Source organism: Ylistrum balloti, unplaced genomic scaffold (assembly GCF_031769215.1).
Source record: "Ylistrum balloti isolate Yb309-2 unplaced genomic scaffold, AGI_CSIRO_Ybal_v1 Utg370246, whole genome shotgun sequence".
NCBI classification, from domain to species: Eukaryota; Metazoa; Mollusca; class Bivalvia; order Pectinida; family Pectinidae; genus Ylistrum; species Ylistrum balloti.
In genome coordinates this window covers 1,372,454-1,393,785 of record NW_026782198.1, presented here as the reverse complement: position 1 = coordinate 1,393,785, position 21,332 = coordinate 1,372,454, and the positions used below count along the sequence as shown (strand labels likewise).

At 34.1% G+C, this 21,332-nt stretch overlaps 2 protein-coding genes across 2 annotated transcripts; one reads left to right on the top strand and one right to left on the bottom strand.

Moving 5' to 3' along the window:
• Window positions 1–309: 309 nt before the first annotated feature.
• On the bottom strand, window positions 310–12,388 carry LOC132552375 (ras-related protein Rab-28-like). Its single transcript, XM_060216542.1, has 6 exons — window positions 12,278–12,388; window positions 10,337–10,433; window positions 10,068–10,156; window positions 8,843–8,972; window positions 7,496–7,599; window positions 310–6,481 (listed from the first exon to the last, which is right to left on the bottom strand). Exons 1-6 carry the CDS (start codon window positions 12,350–12,352, stop codon window positions 6,311–6,313), a joined length of 666 nt encoding a protein of 221 aa, XP_060072525.1. The 5' UTR covers window positions 12,353–12,388; the 3' UTR covers window positions 310–6,310.
• Window positions 12,389–19,343: 6,955 nt separating this feature from the next.
• LOC132552402 (nanos homolog 1-like) lies at window positions 19,344–20,228 on the top strand. The gene has a single exon (XM_060216571.1). It carries the CDS (start codon window positions 19,344–19,346, stop codon window positions 20,226–20,228), a length of 885 nt encoding a protein of 294 aa, XP_060072554.1.
• The last annotated feature ends 1,104 nt before the right edge of the window (window positions 20,229–21,332 follow it).

Here is a 21,332-nt window from a genome sequence, read left to right as displayed (position 1 = left end):
TCGTATATCTAATCTGGTAAAACTACAAGGGTGTTTCACGTTTGCAATCAACTTTTTGCACACCTTAGCATATTCAAAAGGATCCAATCATTTCTACTATATTCATGACAAGAATTCTGGTTTTTGTTTTACTAATAATCAAAATTCATACTTGTGAGAGGAATTCAAATCCACAATAAATTTTAGAGTACACTGAAACAAGAAGGAAAGAAATTGATTGTCAATTACTGGGTTTCGCTGAAGTATCCATATCTGTATAATTACTGGGGAATGACAGATGGCAATAATGAAGGACGAGTAAACAAACAATGAGTGACAAAAATAATTTATTTCACAATTATGCAATTTCAACAGGTATTTTGTGTTTTTGTGGATTGTTGAAGGAAAGTGCATGTGTAGGGATCACTTCTTTGTGAAAGTTTTATAATTCCAGTTTTTGTTAATGCCCTGGTAAAGAGTTTCGTTGGCCTGCCATAGGCCTGACCATAGATGAGTAATCAAAAATATATCTATTTCTTAAGAATGTATGAAACTCATGATGCCCAAAATTTCCAAAATTCTAAAAAAAAATGTTACTTTAAACCTAATGTATTTTTTTTCAAAATTCAAGAAATACATTGAAATATTTTTTTTTTTTGGTCCTAAATTTTAAGAAATGTGATCAACCAGGTAAGCACTGATGTATTTGGTGAAATTTTGTTGAAATTTTGCTGAAAACCTCCATAGTTATACTCCAGTAATGGAAAATATTGATTTTTTTTATGCTGCTAACCAAATCAAGATGTCAACAAAAAAAAACTTGACATCATATAAAGCGTTCCACTTTTGGAGAAAAGCACATACGGGTAACAAAGTAAAATGTAGAAGCTTATCACATTACTTTGGAATTCATTTTCTTTTGAATTATGCTCCACTTCCTGTCAAACATGAGTTTCATACCTCCCCAGGTTCCCTCCCCTCTCCAATCTTAAACTTAGAAACATATTAAACATTACCCTGCCAAATACAGTAAAACTAATGCAGTACCCTCTTTTATTTTGGAACCTCATCTAAAGAATCTCTCTCGAAATGTTTCTTCTTTCATGTTTTTTTAATAAAACTGTATTTATATGTTTGAGAGACAATCCTTTTAAAAGAGCCGATGAAACAAGAACTTCAGTAGTATGTAACACTCTGCTGACAGACGAAAAGAACCAAAATGTTGAATGATTAAGTTACCAGCTGGTGACAGGCAACAACAGTCGCACTGAAATAACATACATTTTATTTATGGGTGCTTTTTGAAATATACAAAACATTTATCATTTGATAAGTAGACTGATACAGACTGCAAGACAAACAAACTCATTTCAAAGTATATTCTCGTCACCAGTCTATTGTATAGCTGGTTGTGAAAATGTTGAATCTGTATAAATGATTCTTCAAAATCAATGGACAAAATATTCAATATTGAAAAAGAAAAAACAGACTACCAAGTAATAATAATTCGTACACATTCATTAAAAATGTGTTCTTCCCTGATTAACAATCACCTAATAACTAATATAGTAGTTTTTTTCCAATCCAGATATCTTTTAACACATTTTCCTATCAAGATATTACCTTTTTTCCAATCAAGATATCTCTTTAACACATTTTTTCAATACAGATATCAGTAATATATTAATGAAAGTAAAGCTTTTTATCTTCTACTCCCACTTGTTTATTCATTTTTACACTTCCCAACAAACATGCTTAGATTAATACAAAATAGGCCAGGGGGAGTTTTGTTGGTGTTTATAGTCCAACTATTCTCAAATAAACTCGGCTAAGATCCAAATTATAAGAAATGAAAATTTGTTGAAGTTTCTCTGTATCACAAAGTTATGCAGTGAAGATATTTTCTAAGAGACATGAGGTCAGTTTTGCACGAAAGGTTCTCTACATATTAATATTACACAGGAGATATAGGCAAATGAAAACAAAAAGAAATATGCAAACTGACTAAGCTATATGCTTCATAGATATTATAAAATGATACTGAAAACATATTTATTTTTTGTTTTTTATTTAACCCAATATCAATTTTGTAAAAATCAATGCAATGATTAATTTAGGTGTTTGCAATAATTGCTATATTAACAACACGCAGAAACTGAAATTCATGGAATCATATTTGCAATATCCTTCATGTGAAAAACACTAAAACATGATCACACTACAATGTGTACGTTTAGAGTATGGTATGGAAGTCTACTGGAATAACTGGAAAGCATAAAGAAAATACAACTCTTAAAAAAAAGGAAAAAAAGATCAATTATCCTGTCTGTATAGTGTTCTCAGATCTTAGCAACCATTACCTAACAGAAATATCATATACACGGTCATGAAAGTATCCAGCTGAATCAAGAAATGTATCAGTCTTGTCTTCATTAATACATCCAAGGAGAATCAGTTCTCTCCGACAAAATGATCAATAACAAAGAATATCAACAATGCGTACGAACACCATTCATCACACCAATACCTATAGTTTGATTTGCAATCTTTTTTCATCAAGATAAATATGTTCTTGCCATTCAGAAAGACTGATCCATTTAAATTTAGAACACACTGTACATACCTTGCAACAGGCCCCACTTCTGACTCAAAGTTAAGGGATGGGGGTATTATGGAAAAATTAAATAGCATTGTTTCATATACCTGCTAAATGGGAAAATAAATGGGTGGACTAATATGACCAGCACAGGGTTATTTTCAACCACAACTTTCTCGTAATTTCTATTCAGATAAGTAGGACTTCTTAAAAAGGTAATTGCGAAATGCAAACACCATTGCAAGAATTGGTTGGTAACAAATATGCACACCAATTTTGAATACTTTAAAGTTCCAGAGAATTAAAGAGCATGTTGTATAGTTCCATGGATTTCCTTTTCCTTAGAAGTCAAAAACCGTTAAAAAAATCTCTTCATGATTCATTACTCAGAACATTCATTTATTGAGTTAAAAGCCATCTGAAGTTGTCCCAAAAGAATGTGTAGTTAGAGAATATCCTGCTGAAAGTTTTGAGAATGGACAGCAGCACAAAACCAGTGCCCTATTCTTGCAGGTAAGAAATGGATTACTTATGTGTGACACACCAGATCTAGAAAGGTGCTCAACACTCCACACAAGTGTAAAAAAAATATCTTTACAAAAATGATAACATAAGGCTTATAATATCAGCAAAAACATTCGACATCTTCATGAATAACACAAAAATTGTATGATAATGATATGTAACTAATTACCAAATGGCAGAATCACTTTCTGTGCACAGATATAAGGTACCACAATGTTCAAACACTTCAATGTCAGTAACTTTGGCAACCACCAGGCATGCTTAAAAAACATATCCAAATATTTCTGATTTTAAAACTTTAAACAAAATTTTGATTTTACATTAATACAAAAAGTTTTGTTTATAGACATAGGTTTAGAACAACCATGATGAGAAATTTCACCAGATCCAGCTTGTTAAACTGTCATAAGTCATAGAAACATGATCAGGGCTAGCGTGTTAAACTGTTACTGATCATAGAAACATGATCAGGGCTAGCTTGTTAAACTGTCACAAGTCATAGAAACATGATCAGGGCTAGCGTGTTAAACTGTTACAGATCACAGAAACATGATCAGGGCTAGCTTGTTAAACGTTACAGATCATAGAAACATCATCAGGGCTAGCGTGTTAAACTGTTACTGATCATAGAAACATGATCAGGGCTAGCGTGTTAAACTGTCACAAGTCATAGAAACATGATCAGGGCTAGCTTGTTAAACTGTCACACGTCATAGAAACATCATCAGGGCTAGCGTGTTAAACTGTCACAACTCAGAAACATCATCAGGGCTAGCTTGTTAAACTGTCACAGATAAATAACCTTGCCATAATCTTAGTTTCATTCTCAACCTCTATCCTATGTCAAGTGTAATGATAAACAAACTGCTAGAGTGAAATAAAGGGAAGTAATTCTTGGATATCAAAATGTTTCAATGTGGTAACTTTTACACTGCACTGTGAAATTAAATTTTGTCCTCTCATCTTATGTTATTTCTCTGTTTGATCATTATGTACGATAAATTTTAATGGGAAAACGAAGAAGCATGTATATTTATACAAGTGTTGGTTAGATATTTACAAAAAAGTAAATACATTGTAAATTAGGTTATCTGCTAATTTTTTAGCCTGGTCAGATATGATGACCAGTTGTAATAAAAGTGAACTACAACAAAGTGATGCTGTTCCACACAATATTCATTGACTATTGTTACACATCATAATTTCATTTACAAATTTACTTACATAATTATGCCTGCATTATACCTACCAACCAATTGTTCACCATTACCAACATAGAAATGGATACTTTTTTTCCGCATATCATTACTAATCACTTCCATGGTTAGTCATTGTCTAATTTGCATCCTGGCTCCTGTTGCACAATGGTTTTTTAGAATTAACCAGTAGTTAATGAACAATTTACATAGCTGCTCCTGAAAAAACCTGGAGTCTCAAAGAAAAATTTCAAAAAATATTAATTTGATCTGTCCGAATGGATCTACAACTATGAAATGATAAGAATTTTACCAATTCTGTCTCATTCATATTTGATTTTTTTCCAAGCTTCGAATAACTGGGGCCAAATATTTAGAAGACATGAAGTCATACCATAATTGCTATTTTGGTTTAACTCTAGCGACAAAGTCAATTTGGGACGTCTATAACAAACCTATTCATACTCATTATGAAGTACAATACAATATGATGAACATCTTTCATAGCAATAGGATGTAAATTAAAAAAAAACCTGAGCATTCAAACGGATGATTTTTATCAGAAAATCATTTCTGAGAACTGCTAAATCGATAAATGTTGAAAAAAAAATGTTATCATAGACAAAGTTTCAACTTACCTGACAATCTTAATTAGTAATCATTAGATCACACTGAACAAGAATCTTCCTGACTTAACTAGAAACAATCCAATAGATCTATGTCCTGTAATCATAGGCTGATTAAGTGATCTGTTTGACATTCATTCCAGGGCCTGTTATAAGAAATATAGACATGAAAGTTTCAGAATACGTACGAACAATGAAGTTCAACTTTCTCACAGGAGATTTACTAGTAATACAACAAGAAGCCTAGTGACTTTGATGATCACCTGAGATAAGCAATATTGAATATACAGGTTAAAGGGTAGTTATCAAGTGTCATGAAACAGAAATTGTGACATTGAATATAGTATGTCTGTGTCACTACATACATACTATCAAAACTGTCATCCTGTACCAATAATTATTACAAAGTTATTTCCAGTGGTAAATAGCCAACGGTATACTCAAAAATGCATTTTTTCTATGAAAATTACAGGTAAGTTTTCATTGAAATCGAATCAAAGAGTTTTTGAGAGGAGGAAGCTGAAAATATTCAATTGTTTATGAATGCACAACGCACAATGCTGGATGAAGGTGATCGCAATAGGTCACCATGAGACTTTGTCTCAGGTGACCTGAATGGTCTTGAATCTAGATAAAATCATGGATATGGTCTAAAATTTCCTGACAAGAGGATTAGCAAACATTTTCTCAGAAACTAGAAACAATGTCACTTACATCACAGGCATAGCAGATACAAAACAAAAACAGCTTAATAATAACAAATGATGATTACACTGTACATCACAATAAACAATGTATGAATTTCTAATCATACAGTGACAGTGTTAAGACATCAACATGTTTTCCAACAGCTCATCTGTTGTCAAATTCTATAAACATTGATGTCACATTAATTCTCTGTGTGGTCTATCTGATACAGAAAGTTTCAATTCATTTGTAAAAATCACAACCTGAGTTTACTGGTAATACCATTAATAACAAAAATCTCCACAACAAACATTTATCAATATTTTGCACGGATTATTTCCCTTTTAAGACTACTGTAATTTCTACTATCAATTGATACAAGAGACTTAAGTGAACACAGAAATGTTAAATTAATCCTTCATTTGACCAAATGCATGATAAAAGTGACATTCTCTCACAATGGGTGTTAGCATGTGTGTTGTAAATGGATAGTTCCTTTGATTAATAGTGTGTAGTGTTCATCTGTTTGCCTTAAACTTCATGATTTCAGGACTTTGATTGCTTTTTTTTCATTTAGTTTCCAATAGTCTAGGAAATTTGTGTTTTAATTTCTACAATTCATCTACAACAAGAATTTACTGGTCAGCACTTAGAAGAAATGTTTGTCTTTGCAAGACTTCCCAGAGGAATGACATCAAGTGTTACTGTAAAGAGCAAAAAGAACTCTTGGCTGATGTCAGAACAGGCTTTGCAGCTGCTTCGTTAGAATGTATTATCTCTGCCTTAATCACTCTCTGATGTGTTTCCACTTCTGGCTTTGTCAGCTTAATGCCTAGAATTTCAGCTGCCACTCGTTGAAAACAAAGAGACACCTGGAACAAATCATTTTCACCATGAAATTCATGCATCAGTAGTACACTGGATTATGGTATGTTGCATGTTTTCCTATCACAATCCAAGAAACTCATTTCCTATCTGCCAACATGTATGTTATTTTCCATTACCTTGGGTAGCTGTTTGCATATTTCTCCACATATCCTAGTCTCTATGACTACCTATGTGAGGGTATGACTGTTTGATGTCAGATGAACAATGCATTGACATGATGGTGTAACATTGCATATATAGTAGCAATATGGGTTTAATGTCCTTGCAATAGTAAGTAGATTTGGTAAGTTTGCTACATTTATCTCCCTATGAACAGCCAGGGTCATTTTGAGACAGGGAATCTGTGTAGTAGCTGGTGGCTTCCAGAGTGAACAGCATTTAGAAGACTCGTCGCATGCCATTCTGAGCAATTTGAGTAGAGTACCAAGGCCACAAACAATGTCATCACAGACCGATCCATTTCTCAGCTGAGAAACACACACCTATTGGAGTAGAGAGCATTAAACCACACACCTTGGATCTTCACCTTAGGTTACGTAGGACAAAACCGACTGAGCTATCTCTCACTTAACTAGAGAGAAAAATACCCGGAGTGACATGACATGAACAGCACTCCATTTCAATCTCTTTAATGTGCACTATGGATAAGACATGGGACACAGAAGACCTCTACCTTTGGTTTCACCTGATAATGTATTTTCCACCCTTCAACTTGAAATAACCTTGTCCTGTTTTGGCTACCTATATAAACATAACAAGTCACCTGCTTTGGCTACACATACTAACTTATTCAGTTATTTATTTTCCTAACCGTATAAACTTATCAAATTGCCTTATCAGTCTACTTATATAAACTTACTAAGCCATCTGGTTTTCCTACTCACAATAACTTTCTGTGTTGCCTAATTTTGTTATTCTTGTAAACTTATTGAGTCACCTATATTTGCTATCAATTTGAGCTTACAGAGTAACCTGTTTTGCAACCAATATAAACTTACCGAGTCACCTGTTTTGGCTGAAACAAAGTGGCTAGACATGCCCTTCTCTTGTGCAAATTTCTGGTGTTTATCCATTTTCACTGTGCGCATATGTTCAAGGTCAACTAGAGTAAAAAGAATTAAAGAATATTTAATTTTCAAAAAAAAAAAAAAAAAAGAAAAAAAAAAGAAAAAAAAATCATTTTTGTGTCAATTACCAGTGTAACAAGAAATAAAAAAACAAAAACATACATCAAGCACTCTCAATCGCGTACTAATTAGCTGTGTCCAGATCCACAAATTAACAAAAACCTATAATTAATAACATTTTTATCAGGCCATTCTGTACCTTAATTAGACAAACATGCATATTGTGTATTGCTATAGCAATACATGTTCCTTGTCAGCTCTACATACTATTACACTATTACACTCTAATGATTTATAAATGTTGTGCTGTTTGGTGTTAATTTGAAAAAAAAAAAAAAAAAAGGAACAGAAATACAATTAGTTTGTAACTGATATAAATGTAACAAAGGGCAGTAACTCTGTAATTGTGGAGGGATGGAGAGGAAAATTATAGTCCCCTTCTGGTTTTACTGATGCTTTATAAGTTTGTAAATTTAATGAAAATACATAAAGAAATGCAGCCACTAGAGTGCTGACACATAGTTTGGTGTTACTTACATGCATACACAAATGGAAGTGAAAGAGAAGAAAACTGTACAGTTCTCCCTGGTTTCATCAGTAGGGCACTAATAACTGCTACAAATCATTGGATTTTGTACCTTATATTTGTTCTTGTTCACTAACACAGATTAAAAACAGAATAAAATGGGCTTTATGTGAAAGATCTACTATTCTACATCCTGACCTAAGAAACTTGTCCAACTTTGTATTCTAGGATAGGTTTTCCTACCACTTATAGGGATTATTCTGTTGGCATATATCGTTTTAAAACAAACAAAAAATGTGCTATTTTCCCAAAACAAATAAAAAGTTATAAATACCTTCTCAATTTTGAGAAATTACATGACATATTTTCCAATTGTATGCAGGCACAAACTGCTTCATAGTGATTCACAACTTACCATACCTAGTTCTTTTTTTAAGGTAAATACATTCTTATGGATATTATCATTATCATGGCCTGAGTATCACTTGGTGATTTCTATGTTTAAAGCAGGGACTGTTCACTTGTTTCTCACAACAATTAAGAGCTAAAATTTGACAACCTCCATGAGATCAACTTTCAAAAAAATTGTAATCATAATTTTGTTTCTCATTAGCTACAAATGGGATTTACAATTGTATTCTTTCTTGACGTGTTAATAACAAATTAACCAGTCAAACGCAAACCATTCTTACCTTTATTTCCTACTAAAGCCATATGTGGTATTTTTGTGTCTCTTCCAAACACTTTTTTTACAGAACTGTACCAGTCTTCTACATTTTCAAAACTTGCATAGTTTGTTATATCATAGACCATGAGGATTCCCTGAAAAAAGAGATCAAAATCAATGTTCAGATATCATTATTCTGCCATTAAGAAAGACTCTTTGATCCCATTAAGCATTATATATAACCTGTAACTACAATAAGGGGAAAAATACAACAATAACAAAATACCAACATGTCAACCTTGTCATAATCCAAACTCAAATTCAATAAATCTAGGGCAAAATATGAACAAGAGAAAGATTTACAAAGAAACTCATGTATGTACAAGGAAAATAAGACCATGTGTTCCGCAAGAGTAAGCATCTTCTGCTTCATTGATGACATCCCCCAAGTAAACCTTGGTCAATTCAAGTAAGTATGTCACATTCTAAAATCAAAACAAACTAAACAACAAGGGAACCAACAGACAAACTAACAAGTGATAACTTATTGTGATAATGGGCACAGGCCCTTGAATAGCGAATCAACTGCAACATTTAAATAATAAAGGATGGGAATGCTAGTATGTTACTATCCAGAAATGGGAAATTTAAAATAAAGAAATGGCAGTCAACACATTATCATACAGCTTGGTGGAAAGCTGTCCATATTGGTTTTGTTGTAGGATAAGATCAAGATAAGCGACTGATGCAGAAGAGTCTGTCGTGTCCTTAATTTCCAATTCTGGTGGGTTTATACAACGGACGTAATCAAAACATTTCTTGTTATTTAAAGACAAAGTGCCATCAAGATATCTGAAAGTGAAATCAAACGACTAACCAAGGTCTTTGACATGTTTTGATAAGCTCTTCAATAAATTCAGCCTCACATGAAAGCAAAAAATAAGCCAGCCAACAGAGTAGCACAGTTAGTTCCCACAGATATGTCAAAAGTCTGTTGGAAGATGTTACCCCCAAATTTGATGACAATGCTGTCAACCAGAAACTTTTATGATTTCATCCTCAGTATATGTCTTCATTGATTATTTGATTGACGAAACACAACTTGTCAAGACACTCAGGTTTACCTTCAATTTTTAACAACTTTACAAATCAACATCAAATCATCACTTACCATTTGGGAATGTTTATCAAAATGTGTATACAATATAAGAGGAAACATCCCTTCACTATGTTTTGATAATGATACTTACATTGGAACCATATATATAGTTTTCTAACATCTTTCCTCCTAGAGTCTGTCCACCGATGTCCCAAACTTGCAGTGCTACATGGACATTTCCTTGAATAAAACCAAGCATATACTTTAAGTAAGATAGGACTTTTCAGACAGTGAAGAAAGAGTCAACATTTACTTTAGTATGTAGGTATTATATCAATAGATTTAGGTGTTGATATATTCTTTTGCCTTACTGTCAATCAATCAATTCAAGATATTTCAAATTAAAGGGATAGCATTTACCTGGTAATATTATTCTTTTCAGAAAGAAATCTAATCCAATGGTCTGTTTATATTGCCTTCCAAACTGCTCCTGTGAATATCTGGTAGCTATAGAGGTCTGAAATGACACAAAATTTACAAATATGACAAATATGCAACATACAATTATATTATAAACTTTATCTTAATCTAGAAACTTTTCATTAAGTTAAACTTACTCTCTGACTTAAACTCATTGAATAAATTCATGTCATGTTTTTTTATCCACCATATTCTGATTTCTGCCCACTAGAAGATTCCTTCTCTCTTCCACCTAGGCCAACAATGATTATATAAGCTTGTTTCACTTTGTTTTTAAATAGATTCGGTGGATGTTTTATATTCCAGATAAAAATCCACCAACATGCCAATAAGAAGGATTTTATCACTCTTGTCTAAAGAGCATTTAGAAACCAAGTCTGGTTGAGACGTCTATTGCAGAAACCTTTTTATTGAACTCAAGCCAGTTTTCATCTACTTTTGCTGCATTGTTTGCCTGTGTTGACTAAACACTGACCTTTGTAGGAAGTGAAATATAACAAAGGCCTTGTGAGACTCCATTAAACTTCAGAAAGGTATGAATGTCCTTCAAACAATTTTCATTAAATAGAGAAGATGAGCCTACATGTAAATGACAGATTTACTTCTATTTAATAAGAAAGATTAAAGAAAATTTATCCTGCACCCAATGGGCACAGTGGCTAACACATAGTCCTTGCAGATGGGGCTTGAATTAGCAACTACTAACGATTACAGTCACAGTGATCACTAAGGCAGACACCTACCTCTAGGCTAAGGATAATTCTTACTCTCTAGCCAAGACTCGTCAGGTTAACTCAAGTGGACTCTTTTCTTGAACACTTCTCCGACAATCTTCAGAAAGTCTGTCTCCCTATAGACAACTACAATCCACATTCTAATCACTCAGTCTACTATTGCTTGGAATGTTCCATGACCATCAAATGTACCATGAGTAGGGCTTCTCCATTGGGAACCAAACCTACTAATCCTAACCATGCAGTAGGAAACAGAGGAAAGGGGAAATTCTCACTAGGTCCATCCTAGACCAATAAGACAACATGAACTATATCCACAAATAAAAGAACATCGATACTAATTATTAACATGAGTCAAACTGCAATACTACTCTTCCTCATGGGACCCCCACAATGCAAATTAAATCACACAGATTGAGAAAGAAAAATGCAGAGCAGCAAGCAACAACAAATATCACAATATCATTTTGGTCACAAACATACTACACCAACTTCAATGGCTGACACTATAAACAGGCAGGCTGATTAGTTGATCCAAGGAATAGACATGTACACCCCATCACATAAGACAGTTATCTGATACAAAGGACAAATATAAGTAGTTTATCTTTCACATGCAATCACAAAATGAAACCTCCTTCCTGTAGCAGCAATACAATGCACTGCACTAGAGGGCCTCAAGTGTTCCAGGCACTTATCTATCCCCTGCTTATGCAGCCCTTGAAGCCCTCACACTCTAACACATCACATATGCTTTAATCTAGTTTTATTTTTACTTTTACAGATTACTAATAACAAATAAAAAAATAAATAACCCTTATTACCTTACGCACATCTGAGCAAAATCATCACTATGGATGGAGCTATGAAATCCCCGGGAAGAGAATCTACTCAACTGTATAAAACATGTAGATAATCTACAACTCTCATCGAAATAACATTTTTCACTAATCCATAGTTCGAAATAATAATAATCTTGGCTGGAAATTGGTTTTACGACGCGTACTTCAACAGAGACGTGAGGCATGTTACTTCCCTGGCTTTAGTTACGTGAGCGATATATGAATTAGCTTAATGAAGCCGACATCAACTGAATCAGTAAATATGGCAAGTGATCGTGTTGCCTGGAGATGCCTCATGACATTACCTTTCCAGAAGAACCATCACCCATAATGACGATCTTCAATTGTTTGTCAGGGGTTTCCTCCTCGGAGTCCGACATTATGAAAAACAATGTCTTTTGGTCACAAATGTTAAGGTGCTGTTCTGGATATTAAAATCGACATTTCGGTACCATCCTCTCGTTGCCAAATATTTACAAATGCTGTCACTGGGAAGTCGGTGTTACTTGCACGCTTAAAATGTTCGACCAATTCAAGCTTCTCAAAGATCAATCTGATTTGATGACGTCAAAGAAGGGCGCAAAATGTGTGCATTAATTGTACGTCTGTGCTGAACTTAAAATACCCTTTATCTAAATTTAGCAACAGATTAGTGTTGACGTGTATAGTGGGGAAACGTTTGTATAGTTATGAAATAAATTTTACTAAACGATGTGTCCAGTAAAGAGAAGGCTGAACCAGTCCAGGGGCGTAGCTAGCCCAGCAGAAATGTGTAAGTCCAGGCGAGCGGTCTGAATTTGATGATTTCAAAGATGTTTAGAATCGTTTTCTGAGACAGTTTTTTTTATTCATTTAACAACAAACTTCAACCTCTGATATTTATTTTCAACCTTAAATTTGTAATTTTGTCCGACATACTCTATGCACGGATTTTTTCATGTGTAAGCCGTCCAAAGCAAACGACAAAAACATTTCTGAATTCAACACTTATTTTCTTGATAAAGAAATAGTTAAATCAGTTAATGCTTTTGTTATCCTGCTCTTACATTATCTTATTTCTAATATTACGGGAAAGCTTGCTGTGTGAAAATATTTTATGTTTACAAGTATTTTTTACGTGTAGAGACTCGTGTTATGATCAGTCATGTTCGTGTCCAGAAATAACCCATTTGTTAAATAAGAACATGAACGTATAATATAATGTATTATACGTCGTTGATAAGAACAAAGCGTTTAATGTCTCTTTGTTTTTATTTTGTTTTTATTTTATTTTCACGAGAACGAAATATGACTGTTAATCACCTCAGCACCAACAACTTCAACTGCAGCAGCAGCGACTCGTGACACGATAATAAGGTGTTGTCTGAGGTTTGTGGATGGATTATAACCAATAATTTTGATATTTATGTTCCCTTTCTCAATATTGTTCGTGTTGGAAACCATAGCCTAAGCGATGTCGATATCAATCGTCTTTTTTGTACACAGTTTTATTACCAACTATCGTTTTAATGTACTATTATCAGTATTATTAGAGTTGCAATGTTATTCGAAATGCATGAGGTTGTTGTATAAATTTGTATATTCCAGTGCTTTCAATCGCCACGGTGTTAAATATAGTACGTTATCCTTTGATAATGGGTAATGATATTGTGAACTATATAATGTTAATTGGATTTTGTTATTCCAGAGTCTACGGCAGATTTTTAGTTAAAATATTTTTCCGATACGTTTTCTGAGCATAAATATCAAATTTTTTTCAGGTGTATACTACAGTTTGAGTAAACTTACTCTTAAATATATATACTCAATTGTAGTATCTATCAATGCATGTTTTCTCAATATTGAATTTCGTGTAGTACTCACTCTGCTATTATTTTCTCGCATGGATATTGACTCTAATCCTGGTCAAATTGAATTATCGCTATTTCATTTATATATAAGAAGTGTTGAAATAAAATATATGTTTGAAGTCATAGTAGAAACGTATGACATTATTTGCCGTACTGAAACCCCTTGAGACGAGCATGTTTCTCTTGAGAAGTTACATTTTGACGGCTTTCATATTTCGCTTCTTAAAGACACGGAACTTAGCTGCTGGTGGTATTCTTATATTTGTACATGAGCAACTAAAAACAACATGTTTCCGTGAGCTTGAAGTTTTTGGAGATGAAGTGATTTAAACTAAAATTGAATTTCAACATTCCGCTCTCCTGATATGTACAGTATACTAACCTAAAATTGATGTTAATCCTTTCTGGACAAATTTACTCTCTCCTAGAGAGATATCTCCTAATATAGTTATCAATGGTGTTTAAGTGCTGATATATTCACGTTTACATGCATTGGCTGATATAATTATGTATTTTGGTCTTAGTTCACTAAGAGCGAGCTTACTTGACTCGATGGTTTTGAAAATCTCGGTAAAATATATTGATTCTTCTGTTTTATCTATAAACAGATCAGTGAGTGACCATTATCGTAGCATTGGTTCTATCGACATCCCTTTTATCATACTCCTATTTATAACTGTAAAATTTTGATGTGTTAACATGCTGATTTAACCATTTAAATGAGCTGATTTCTACATACGATTGGGAAACGTTCATAGAGCGACGTGAGTCTCTAGATATTGCATGTCAACAATTTTGTGACATTTATTTCGATTTTGGCTATTTTTGTATTCCTACAAAAGAAGTAACTATCCGACTCAATGATAAACCTTGGATCACTTCTGAATTAAGACATGATATGAAACTTCGTGACAGATTGCACAGGTAAGCTAGACATTCGTCACTTCAACATGACCGTATAAATAAATTTTAAGTTCAACCTAACAAAGTGAATATTACGAGCAAACATATCCGTTATTTTCTTTTATGAAAATGAACATGGTCTAGTCGATAGGTTTTCCTGTTCTGATCCAAAGCAATACTGGAAATTTGTTAAATAAATTCCTACTCTTATTGATCCAGTTTTAGGTAACATAGTTACAAGCCTGAAGATGGCGACAAGACCAACACCTTGAATACTTATTTTTGTTCTATATCAGAAGCAACACTGATATTACAGACAAAACTTATCAACTCTTTAAGGGTAACATCATCTGTAATTGAAGATATACTTTAAATTTGAAGATTAGGTAAGGCGTCTGGTCATAACGGAATTAGCCACCGTATGCTTAGATACACAACACACTTAGTTTCAAAACCTCTTTTTAAAATTTTTCACTTACTTCTTAAATCTTTCTGACACGTGGAAAATTGCTAAAGCGATACCATTAAAAACAGGAAATAGGCATTCTCCAACAAACTATAGGCCCGTACCATTACTATCTAAATTAGGCAAAGTATTCTTGAGAGTAATATTTAAGTATATTCACAACTATAGAAAATTCTCTTTTTAACAAATATCGGCCAGAATTTATGCCAGGTCACTCTGCTGTTTATCAACTTGTTGAAATTTATAATAATATTTGTTTAGCTCTTGAAAAAAAACCATGCGTTTCGTGTTCTGTGATACATATAAAGCTTGTGATCGTGTTTGGCATAAGTGGTTGTTAATTAAGTGAATATCTTAACGTATAACAGGAGACTTGTTGGCTTGGTGAGAAAACTATCTTTCAAATAGAAGACAAAAAGCATTTATTTCAAATTTATTTTCTGACAATGGTTTTATCACAACTGGAGTTCCACTGGGTTCTATCCTGGGTCCCCTATTATTCCTGATTTATATTTACATGTGGCTTCCCATCTTTTCGCAGGTGATACGTCTTTAATGGGCACATCTTCTTTTGATGATTTACAAACCACGCTGAATCAGGGATTATAATCTTTAAATAATTGAAGTAGTTTATCGATTTAAACCCAAGCAAAACAGAAGCTATTTTTTAAAACAAATTCAGTCAACTTGAATGGTGATCTGGAAGTAAAATTTGATTGTGTATTTTCAAATTTCAGTGATTGTCATAGGCACTTGGGTGTCATATTCGTTGCTAAAGGCAAATTTACTTTTCATTTATGAAAAAGATCAATAAAATAATTTGAAATAAATCTTCATGACGCAGTGTAGATGACTTTAAATTTGTTGGGAAACGCCCAGCGTTAGTCTGCGCGTATCATTACAGGTTTACCAACTTATGCTAGTCAACAGATCTTCAAGCACTTTCAGTTTGAAGGGGAAGAAAGAAATGACAATTATTGTGTAAGATAAAAGGTAGTGTAGCTCCTGCCTTCTTGAATTCTTCGTTACCTCCAACAGTTGGTCAAACTATTCCCTATCCGGTAAGAAACAGACAGGATTTTAAAATTCGAATTACAGACTATCTCAAACTCATTCTTCCCTTCTTCCTTGCACCTAATAATACATCTAGATCTTCACCATCTTTGCAAACTTAAAAATCTTCTATAACTCCAGACCAACCAAAACCTCCCGGTTACCGTGGATTTGCTGACTTATTTCTGTAGAATATATTTGAAGTGCTACTTACATAAAGAAATTACTTTATACACGATATCAATTATGATTATTTTTCCTGTTGAGTAGACAAAGGATGTACTGTATGCGGATGTCTCAACACACATGCGGAAGCTATATAGATTAATCTGTGTTTACATAAATCGTGAATCTAGTGACTGTAAACTTTACACCTTTTTATCATACAGTTGATCTCTAGAAATTATCATCGGACGACAACTGATTAAAAATTCAGTCAAATTAACGAAAGCGCACCCACCTCCCCTTTCTTTACAAATATAGATACACTACTGGAACTAATATACCAGACCCGACTTGTATAAAACATCTCAACTTGAGATTTCCTCAAGTCGAGATTTTCCTCTGCTGATATCTCCTTGAAAATATCTTGTATGAAAATTCCTCAAGGAATTTCAGGACATCCTAGCCGATGCCTTCCTCCTGTTCCTTGAGAAAATTTTATACAAGCCGTTTTTGAGGAGATATCAGCTGAGGAAAATCTCGACTTGAGGAAATCTCAAGTTGAGATGTTTTATACAAGTGGGGCCAGTACAAAAAGGTATACTTATAATGAGCAGCAACGTGTATCTTAATCACCAGTTATACATGTCGGAAACAATGTGAATAAATATGTAGTATTTGTGACAGAAAAGTATTAATTAGAGGTATGGGGAGGAGACCACTTTGGTTTTTTTACTCATTCCAGCGATTTCAGGAAGTTAATACGTATAGATATACTAACCAAATTAAGGAATTTTGCAGAGGGAGATCTGTCCGTTCAGGTCTCACAAACATAAGTTATGCTTCAATGAATCATCTGATAAGGCATGTGCATTTTTTTCATCGATATTTTTCATCAATTTGGTCCTTACACATTTGTTGGTTATCATGACTGAGGACAGGGTTGTAAAATGGAAACTCGAACGAAGAATAAACTACACCAATCCAATGACTTCCCTCTGATCTCGTAGCTTCACATAGGTATAAACGTGCTTCTTACCATTATAGCACGTGACACAGGTGTGTTAAGTGTTAATTACCTGTACGGATGTTTCACGTTCAATTTGTATACAATGTTGTTCTGAAATATCGTCTTATCTTAGAAACTTTGATTCAAATATGTTCAGACGTATGATATCTCAACGATAGCAGAGTTATATCTGACGACAGTAATCATTTCCATATATAAATGTATATAACCAGAGACACATATGTGATATATACGTCTCTGATATAACTGGTGTCTTATCTCTTGTTCTAAGGATGGCAATAAATATCTTTGAATTGATCACTTTTGGCAAATTTCATATGTCTGTTTACCGTGTACATAATATTATCGTCAGGATTATCTAATTCTCAAAACTATTAAACATTCATTTGATTTCGCCTATTCCTTCCATGGCGGCTGATACCAGTCGTTGAACTTGTGACGTCACAGTCGATATGGTCCCATTCAGCGCGAGTCTCCCTTCGGCTGATCGTACACTTTACACGTATCTCGGTATCTCGATTGCTGTTTTAAACATTTTTGATTTCGGATCATAAGAAGCAATTTTCATTCAGGGTACACTTTACATAAAATCACACGAAGTTATATCGTCGATGTAGTCTTTTTAAATAAGATTTATTTCTGACCAGAGACGTATATATCATATGTGATATATACGTCTCTGATCTGACTGATGGCGCCGAATGCTTTCCCTTAATTTTGAGAATGTAGAGTTTTTAGTTTAGACTTGCGTCTTTCTGCCTGTAGACAATAATGTAATGGTATTTAGATATGTGCACAATTTCATTAAATTAAGCAATAATTTTAAATTAAAATAAGTCTAATCTGTTTTCTTAGTTCGGGGATCAATGTATCTTTCCTGTACATATGCAATAAGAAGCTCAGATTCATAACCTCTTTGTTTTCAAATGTAATTTGTTTTGGGAGATGGTATATGTAATATTGTAATAACATGTGTCCAACCCTGTTGCTGATGATTATGGGAATAAGGTATTTTTGAATCAAGGATGAACATATTCAGGTTTCCGAGGAAAAAAAGACTTTCTCTCCGAGTTGAGAAAAAAAAAAAAAAAAAACCTTGTCAAAGAATTCTCATTTATTGCTTTTGTAAGTAATCAGATTTGTGAATACCAGAGGAATAATATGTTTTGCATTAAAAAGGAAAATAATCTATATCTAATATCACAGGTACCGGTAACAATTTATTTTCCTACAGGCCACAATATGTGTGCAGTGTATTTCTAAAGTAATACCTGTAACTGTCAACCAATCAAAACCAAATTGTGTCCGGTATACGTGGAAAAGACAGAGTGTATCCTCTAGCGACTGAAGATCGTACATCACTGCTTTGTACAATCTGCAATATATATAATTTCTGGAAATATTTCCAAACCCCTGTGTCGCCCGTTAGTTTGGTAAGCAGTGACAGGGTAACGGTACCCTTATAACGGTTTCTCTGATGTTGAGTAGCGGACCGTGACCAACCATTGATCTTTATCAGCCGATCATGCACATCAAACGAAGGACACGCTTTGACGATGACAGCACGTGTATTCTTCTGACTTGACCGGCAGGAACACAAGATTGGGAAGTCCCATTGAAGGAGGGATGGGATTGGATTAAGTAATTATCTATCATTCGTTCATATTTTCTTATGTTTATTCAACAAGATACCACGGCATAACACTATGTCACAAGAAACAAATGGAACGAGTGTATGAAAACTTTTAACATATTTGATATGGCGGATATCGTACAAGTTACCTTATCTCCCCTATGGGTGAATGGGATGTGACCCTGTATATTACGGTATGCTACCCTACTAACCGTTATTATAACGGCCCTAATAACACTCGTCATCACTGACCTGAAAGCATCTCTACACAGAAATGGATAGCTACAGTCCATTCGAAGATTATTTGGGTTTGAGCAAGCTTTTACAGAATCAGAATGGGGGTTTGGACGAGCCAATGGAGACACCTAGAAGCGACAGCGACAGTTCCACAGCGACACCGCGATTTTCGGCACCGGACAGCTGGAGTAGAATCCAATGTCAGATGGTCAACGGCTTAAATGCTTTCTCTGGTGGCCTTCATAGTAACTTGGCGGATGATTTCATGTCTATGGAGTGTAGTCGTACGGGAGACGATTGTTTCCGCAGTGACTACAACGTTCACATTGAGGATGAAAACCGTCGGTCCCAGTCTGACGTCACGAAAGATCACGGATCCGGAGAAGAGGACATTTTCCAAAGGAACAATTCTAGGTCTTCGTCTATGTCCGAGTTTTCGTGGGACAATCATAGTCAGGTTTCGTCGTCAATGATACAGAGGAGAGATGACGGGGACTCCTCACCAAGTGTTTCTCCGGTGAACCCGAGCAGCGTCGACAGACTGGCAAAATTAATGCGTGAAATGAACCAGCAGGTTTCGGACATCGCTGATGACGAAGCAGCTCTACCTGGGTGTTTCCTGGAGTTCAGACCGATGGGTATGACGCGATTGGTAAAACGGGACATGTTTTGTGTGTTATGTAAACGTAACGGGGAGACGCGCGAGTTCTACACAACCCATGTGCTCAAGGACACGCACGGCAAAGTCATCTGTCCAATTTTGAGGAAGTATGAGTGTCCACGATGTCTGGCGACGGGGGACAACGCCCATACTCTCCGACACTGCCCGTTCGCTGACCAGGGGTTAGGGTCAATGTCGCGGACATTTCTCACCAGACGCAGCAGCTGTGGTGTGCGGCGAAAGGACAATGTCGGTGTATAGATATGATACTTTGTGACATTTTAAAGCGACACAAATCTCGAAACTATTCCTGAATAATTCTGAAAGTTGCGAACATTATTGTTTTGAAGAGAAACGAGGAACATTGCTTTACTGACATTAAACCTGCAGTTTTAGAGACTTGAAATATTTGTGTAATAAGTTGACTTTTTTCTTGCCAGACTTTCAGAATTCAGCTAGTAATGATAAATGTTTGTTTTTACATGCAAGTATATATTATTTATCGTTTTGTTTCAACAATATATTTTTTTTACAAAGGTGAAAACAATGCTTTATATAAGGAAAGAACAACTATTTAAGTTTACAACCGTTACACTGTACAACATTTTACCTAATGTTTGTTTTATGAATTTTTAATATATTTTGAGAGTCCATTATGAAACTTTATGCTTGATGGTTTTTTTTTATATATGTTTTGAAGAAGTCGTCCAGATTACTACTGTTGCAACTTTTTTTTTTGTTTTTTTTTTTACATTCTTGTTAATTAATGCTGAATCTGGTTGTAGAGTATCAATCCAGTTTTTTTATCATTTCATTTTTTTGCAAGAAGTCCAACTTTCACCATTTTCTCAGTTTTATTTTTTTTGGTCCATGATGAATGGATAAACATGTCAACTTTATAAATTTATAAATGTCCCATTCAAATTCTGGTCTTTATATATCAAAACATTAAATAAACTTTGGCTTGTATCAGAGATGCTTTAATTACACAGGTATAAAATACTTCGTAATTGATATATCAAAACGGTGAATTAATTTGCAATTATTTTGCATTCAAATATCTCGGTTTTTAATGGTATTGACTAGACAATTCCCAGTACCAAAATACTGGGTCACTGTCTCCTGTATGTGGCAGAAATGGACCAGAATATTGATACTGGTATCATAATAAACAGCATAAATTTTCTTTGTTAAATTATTTTAAATTAAATGCAAAACCGCTTTGAAGATAAGCATAAAAATTGAAAATATTTTGATGTTTTGGAAAACATTTTATGTATATATATATATAAACTACAATATCATGAAAATGCCCAGATGAATTTTAAATGATGTACAATGTTAAAAAATGGACGGATGTCGATG

Bases quoted from the DNA above. Each gene is read 5' to 3' on its own strand.
- LOC132552375 (XM_060216542.1), bottom strand. From the start codon at position 12,352: ATGTCGGACTCCGAGGAGGAAACCCCTGACAAACAATTGAAGATCGTC. The intron at 10,434-12,277 runs GTAATGTCATGA...GTGTCATTTCAG, and splicing joins GTGATGGTTCTTCTGGAAAG to ACCTCTATAGCTACCAGATA. The intron at 6,482-7,495 runs GTAAGTTTATAT...GATTTGTTCCAG, and splicing joins CAGCCAAAACAGGTGACTCG to GTGTCTCTTTGTTTTCAACG.
- LOC132552402 (XM_060216571.1), top strand. From the start codon at position 19,344: ATGGATAGCTACAGTCCATTCGAAGATTATTTGGGTTTGAGCAAGCTT.